General features: G+C 41.3%; 1 protein-coding gene across 4 annotated transcripts in view; it reads right to left on the bottom strand.

The window, feature by feature from the left end:
* The window catches only part of LOC105826866 (lithostathine-1-alpha-like), a 57,072-nt gene extending 53,815 nt beyond the window's left edge, over nt 1–3,257 (bottom strand). Inside the window, exons 1-5 of one of the 4 annotated variants that reach the window (XM_012664877.1) lie at nt 3,213–3,257; nt 2,819–2,928; nt 2,081–2,199; nt 1,620–1,757; nt 806–917 (exon numbers count right to left, since the gene is read on the bottom strand). In XM_012664877.1, coding sequence (XP_012520331.1) covers nt 806–917; nt 1,620–1,757; nt 2,081–2,199; nt 2,819–2,882 — 433 coding nt within the window. In that variant the 5' untranslated portion in view covers nt 2,883–2,928; nt 3,213–3,257. Of the gene's footprint in view, nt 1–422; nt 600–805; nt 918–1,619; nt 1,758–2,080; nt 2,200–2,818; nt 2,939–3,212 lie in introns of those variants that run through there. The other 3 variants (XM_012664878.1, XM_012664879.1, XM_012664876.1) reach the window with 3 other exon arrangements.
* Nucleotides 3,258–6,678: the final 3,421 nt, after the last annotated feature.

The raw sequence follows: 6,678 nt of genomic DNA, 5'->3' as shown, positions 1-6,678 counted from the left end.
ATCCTAGAACTCTGGGAGACCACGGTGGGAGGATCACTTGAGCTCAGGAGTTCTAGACCAGCCTGAGAAAGAGCAAGACCTCGTCTCTACAAAAAATAGAAAAATTAGCCTGGTGTGGTAGGGAGCACCTATACTCCCAGCTACTCTGGAGGCTGAGGCTAGAAAATTGCTTGAACCCAGGAGTTTGAGTTTGCAGTGAACTATGATGATGCCACTCCACTCTACCCATGGGACAGAGTAAGACTCTGTCTCAAAAAAAAATAAATAAAAAAGGCAAGTTCTTCACTTCCATTCTAAACACCACGCTTTGGATATGGAGATAGCAGATACAGAAGTCAGCAAAATCTGGGAAAACATTTTTATTTGCTTTGTTTAGGGCTTCAAAGACTGGGATGTGTAAGGTACTGAAGGTCAGTGATGCAACTCAGCAGGGAAGATAGGGTCCGGATTGAGTCGGAGAGATGATCCAGGTTAATTTTTAAATTGTAATAATTGCAGGACCGGTTTTAGACATGTAATTTCCAGTTGCCTCTAGTTTTGGAACTTGCACACAAAGGAGAACTTTGCCTCACAATTCTCATCACTCCATTTCCTGTATCCTGTGAGCCAAAGAGAAGAGTCAGACTGAGAGGACCAGAAAGAAGGTGGCCTCGCCTGGCTCTAGGACTTAGGACAAGACACAAGAGGAAACACTCTTCGATTTCTGGAAGGGGGAGCTCACCCTTCCTCTATCCCCATCCCCAGGTACACACCCAGAGCTAAGTAGGAGAGGCTGGAAAAGATGGGGGTATTCTCTGCCTCTCACCTGAGCGTGAAGTCAGGCTGGCACAGTAGCCAGGACTGACACTGCTTGGGGCTCCACTGGCCCAGGATTTGTAGGAGACGAGAGACCCACTGCTCCAGTGCCAGCGGCGGTTCTAGATGGGGAAGGGCCAGAACAGGGACGGCAGTCACTCAAAAAGGGAAGAAACACCTGGCCTGTGCGCACACTCAGAAAAAAGCAAAAATATACAGCAAGAATAAACTTGTCCTCCTGAATATCATACTATTTGCTCTGACTTTGCTGTAAGGTTTTTTTTATCCTGGAACATCCCCCTTACACCCTATTCCACCAAACAAGGTATTCTGAATTTGATGCTGAGAACCACAAAAGGCCTCACAGAAAGCGATTCTTGATTGTTCTTTCCTGAGGCCCACAGCCCTGACTAACCAGCATACCACTGGCAGTGCATTAGTCATCAATATGTTATTTACAGTAATACCAGGTTTTCAAATGCCAGCCATAGATTCTCTTATACTAGTCTCCATTTCTACATAGCCTGCAAAGGTCTCTCTTACAATACAGACAACAACAAAATAGGTAAGAGGTAAGAGGTGGTACATAAAGGTGCTTTGATAAAAGTAGACAGAATAAATTTATCCATGAAGGAAATTCAGCCTTCAGCTTATCTCTAACCACCTACAGTGAAACTCACTACCTGATACATTATAGGATCTATGAAGAGGTTGCCTTTATATATTAAAAAATGATAAAAACTGGTACTTGATGTGCAGACTTTTCATGTCACTCTTTCCCCTCTAACCTGATGATTAAGAGGTAAAAGAGGCTGTAAACTAACCTTTTTGGGGTCATAGAGGCCAATCCAGACATTGTAGTCATCAGTGCCACTTTCCTTAATCAGGGAGGCCACAAAGGCGCCCTCGGCCTGGGTGAGCACAGACACCAGGTTGCCCGAATGCATGTTCTGGCAGAAGAGCTGTTGGGGAAGAAAACGGAGCACTCAATGGAGGAGGATGGTTCGAGGGATATACTTGGTTGCCCCCGGTATATATACAGTATATTTCACTGTAGGTTGTGGCAGAAAAAGGACAGCACAGAAATGTTCCTTATAAAACTGTCACGTATCTGCGCTGGGAACGTACACGATGACAGCACAACATAGATTGGAAAGTTTGGGGGCCGGTAATGGGTTAGCGAGGTGATCAGTTTTATCTCATTGAAGCCGCTGAGCACACTGGGAAGTGGCAGCTGTCCCTAGCTTCACGAGCCTCCCTTTCCCACACTGTTCTCCTTACTCACATCTGCATCAACCCAGGTCTCAGGGTCTTCGTTAAAGTAGTAGCAGTAGGAGCGATAGGCATTGGTGCCTTCTGGGCAGCTGATCCGGGCTTTGGGCAGCTCTATTTGGGTCTCCTGGCCTGGGAAAGGAGAGACAAAGGAGACTCTCAGGGCAGGGAAAGGGGAAGTTGGAGCTTCTGAGTTTCATTTGTAGAAACACAAGGATACAGGAGGTCACAGAGTAATTGATCACTTTTGCTCTCCTGCATACTACCTATTTTCTGTCTTTGTTTCCTTTGCTCAAGGCAAGATCACACAAGGAACAGGCAGAAGAAATGTGTACCCCCATTTTCCGCCTTCATTTCTGGGCTCAAGCATCTTCTGCCTTTAAGGAACAGTCTTCTGCCTTTCTCAAGCCTGTCTTGGTTTCCTTACACACAGACTCTCTCAATCCTCTACCCTTTTAGTGATTCTCTTTATGAAAACATCCCCAAACATGCCATCATAGACCGATTTAATCAGATCAACTAATGCCAACTCCAGTGGTCACTAACAAAGATTCATTTTAAATTACGTCTCAAACTCCCAAATGAGGTGAGGATGTATATAACTGAAATGAGATCAGCAAGAAAGATCACTGAACAACACAAAACGATACTTGAAGTTGACTCTGCCTCTTTTTAAGTGGAAGGATACACATGGGAATGGAGTGAAGCCTTCACGGCTGGAGGTGGGTGGTTGGTGGGGAGAAGATCTCACCTTGGCTCAGAGACAGGAACGTCAGGCAGCAGAGGAGGATCAAGCATGAGCTGGTCTGAGCCATGCTGAACAGCAGTGAATTTCTTGCTTAAAGAGCAAATCGGCAATCTCTGTAAGAGAACACAGGGAAGAGGTAGAGGGAAAGGCACTCATAACCTTCCTTATAGCTTCCACTCTAAATTCCTGTGAGCGGGAAGGCCCTCTGAGAAACACACATGCCAAAATATTTCCCTAGTGGTTTGGGGATTATACAGACTAAGTAACCCCAAATCAGCTATGGTCCTGCATAAGTTTCATTACTACTGCAAACTTACAGGAAATTACTCTGCATCTTCCCCGAGGTAAAAGGATGAGCAGATGTTAGAGATGCCCTCCTCCTGTAAAGTCCACTTACCTGTGGGCTGGGTCTGAGGTGGCTTGTCAGGCCAGGCAGTGGTAGGGCTTTTATAACAGGACCTGAGAGAAGGGTCAAAGCCTTTAATCAAGGGGTGGGGTTAGAAGTCAGGGGTAGAGGGTCTACACAGGGCACTGACAGGAAGAGATTCTGGTACCAGGTGTAGCCTTTTCCTGGCACAGCTTGGGAGTGGTCACAAATGACATTTATCTTCCTGCGACAGGTTGGCAAACTATCCAAGTCCAAGGCCGGCTTTGTCTTTCCTCAGCGGCAACCAGATGCCTTGTTCCCGTGACCCTCAGGAGCCCTGCAAGGAGCAGAGAGAAGAAGAATTCCTTCTACTCCCTGTAAATATGGAGTCCTGTCTTCGTTGTTAGTCATGGGTAGGGGTGAAGGAGGAATCAACTGATTCCAAATGATTAAGTACTATTTGCTGGTAGGTTTAGGTCATTCCTCCATTTCTTTTCAGGCTCAGGAACCTCTCAAGATCTACTTCAAGGGGCAAGCATTAGTAGTTACATAAATTTAAACTAACATGTCAAGCAAAATTTGACCATAAGTGGCTAGCATGATAGAGATGTTCTCAGAGTCCAAGCAGGAGGGAACTATAGGGAACTGATGCCTAAAGGAAGCTCCAAGTAGCTGGATATGAAGTTAGTTTTCAGTGAAGTTTCTGCTGTGAAGTGAATGGTTATTGAGAAATTACAGACTAGGTGGTGGAATTAAACACTTACCAAAATCACCGTGAAATATCCATTCTGATTCAAGGGAAAAAAGAAAATCTCAAACAATAACAAAAAAATAGGATGGTATAAAGCTAGCCTAAATATTCACAGAAATAGAGATGAGTGCATCAATTTGGGTTAATGGATAAATAAAATATTTTGAAGTACTAAACAGAAGTTAAATTAACTAAGCTAAATCTCTATATAAACATGGTCTCATTTCAAAAACATAACGTTGCAAACAATCAGTAGAAGAATTTACAAACTAATAATATTCATATATGATTTTAAAAGACTGAGACTAACTCTATACATTATTTATCTATTCTCATGTAGCTTAAAAATAAAAAATCTGAAATAAAATACATTATAAAAAATGTATCATAGTATTTGCCTGGAGATTTTGTAGTGTTATTTTTTCTTTAAACTAACGATTTTAAACATGATAACAAAGGCTAACATTGTTTAGTCTAACCGGAAGGTTTAAATGTGTTTGTTGAATTACCTTAATTTATATCATAATTTTCTAAAAATAATTATGCAAAAAGATATAGATTTTTTTTCTAAAAATAAGAGATTCAGTTATATTACTCAGAGTTACCAAAGGATGCAGATGGGAGGAGTCCAATATGCTTAGCACAATGACAGGTTTATCTTGTCAAAAATAAACAAGGAATTATATTTACACAATTAATCTTCTGCAGTATAATTTTTTTCAACATGAGAGTTTTTCTTTACATCAAAAAGACTTCAAACAAGCAAGTACTTTTCAGGAACAAAAACTCTAATTCTTTAAAATACATGAATGAACACATTGTAGATAGCATGATATGAAAGAGAGAGAGGTTTCAAACAAAAAATAATTATCACAGTTCTCTCATCAAAATCTTTATTGCCCCCAATAACTGTATACTCATTTAGATAATTACCCTTCTTGCTTACATATGTGACTGGCCAAATTCCACATGCAAGGTAATAAAATTAGGACATTTACTGATAAGGTCCTTTGGTTCCAAAGTGATGCTTTTTTTAAGGTGGCCATATTTCCCGCTCCTCAGGATTTATGTCATTGTTCCCAGGATTCTAAAGGTCCTGTGCCCTGAGCGAATTTTACAAGGTTCTGAGAAGCTCATTTCAAGGCTTTCCCATCATGTTCCCTCTGCTACTCTTCTCATAGATGGAAAGGAAGATGCTGGATATACAGTGTTAATGTGGGCGATAAATTGATAAGCCTCAATAAGGTTTAGGAAGTTTTAAGGCTACGGTAAATGTTTGGTGCTACTGACCATTTTCCAGTAGCCATTCCCTGCTTTTAACCCTTGTAATAGAGATTTTAGATTTATTATAGAGAGAAAATCTCTCTCTTGTTTTAATCCATGGCAGAGATGTGATAACAGACTGTGTGCAGACATTACATTGGAGAGAAAAGGATCTGAAGAAGCACAAAATGTACTAAGGACTTCCCATGGTTTGCCTGTGCTCTGCAGATGTAAGGGAACCTACTTATCATCATGCTTTTGCTTCACAGGAAAGCTCTAGTTTATTCACCACGAACTTTTATCACATGCTTTATATGCCAGGCACTATTCCAAATGCTTAAGAATTAATAGGAAGCCTTTTAGTTCCCATGACAACTGGATAATATAGGTGCTCTCAGGAGCCATATTTAACATATGAAGAAATTAAAGGTAAGAGAAGAACTGAATAAAGCCTTCTGCTTAATCCCCCTGATCAAACAGCTACTATGTATTGGAGTTAGATTCAAACACAAGCGGTTTTGCTTTAGGGTCATTTTCTTATCTCAACAAAACTTGCTGACATGTTATTCTACCTGTCTGCACATTCATCCCATTCAGCTCTCTGAGATCTGACTCAATTCAGTCCGTAACCTACCCATTCATCATGGCCATGGGATAAGGACCCACAAGAGCTTCAAAAGGGAATAAATTTAAGACACCAGTCGCCCAATGTTTAGCCCAAAAGTTAGTTTGTCTTTTGTATACACTGGCACCGCAAACATGGGAGCGTGTGTTTCGAAAAGTGGGAGCTGTTCTTTATATCCCTCATGGCATAATCACCACTTAACAACCCCAGTTTTAATAATATTAGAAGATTAATTAAATTTCAACATACATTTTGGAGGGTACAAACATTAAAATCATAGAATTTGGCCTCGGGCACCCCAAAACTCATGTACTTCTCTCATACAAAAAAAATTTCGTTTCATCCCATAGTCCCCAAAGTCCTAACTGAATCTAGCTAGCATCATCTTATAAATCTAAGGTTCAGCATGTGGGAGTGAGGGGAAACTTCCCTTTCCCCGGAAAGTTCGCTGAAAGATCAACTAACAAGGCAGATTAATAAGAGGAAGAGGTTTATTTACCACGCGCATGGGGAAAATCATAGAGTGATTACCCAATATCCTAATGGGATCTAGACATTTTTATACACACCTTTTAGAGGGGAGGAGGACATGAGGCATATAAATAATTCTGTTTAGGGGCAATAAATGATTGCTTGGGAGAATCAATGGATGGGGGAAACAGATTGACTTATAAATTAACCTGAGAGGCTGGTATTATGTTTAAAATGATTTGAACCATGTCTGGTTGCATTCTTGATCTTCCTTCCTGAAATGTATTTAGGCAACAAGGAGGGGAGGGAAGTTGATTCTTCTTTTTGATGAGTCCATCTGGTTACACAGCTGGAGGGAAAGCCCTTTCCAATGTCTGTAGATCTTG

The sequence above is a fragment of the Propithecus coquereli genome, unplaced genomic scaffold, assembly GCF_000956105.1.
Source record: "Propithecus coquereli isolate 6110/MARCELLA unplaced genomic scaffold, Pcoq_1.0 Scaffold93, whole genome shotgun sequence".
In the NCBI taxonomy this organism is placed as follows: Eukaryota; Metazoa; Chordata; class Mammalia; order Primates; family Indriidae; genus Propithecus; species Propithecus coquereli.
Note: the sequence above shows the minus strand (reverse complement) of the source record. Positions and strands in the feature narration are given on the sequence as shown.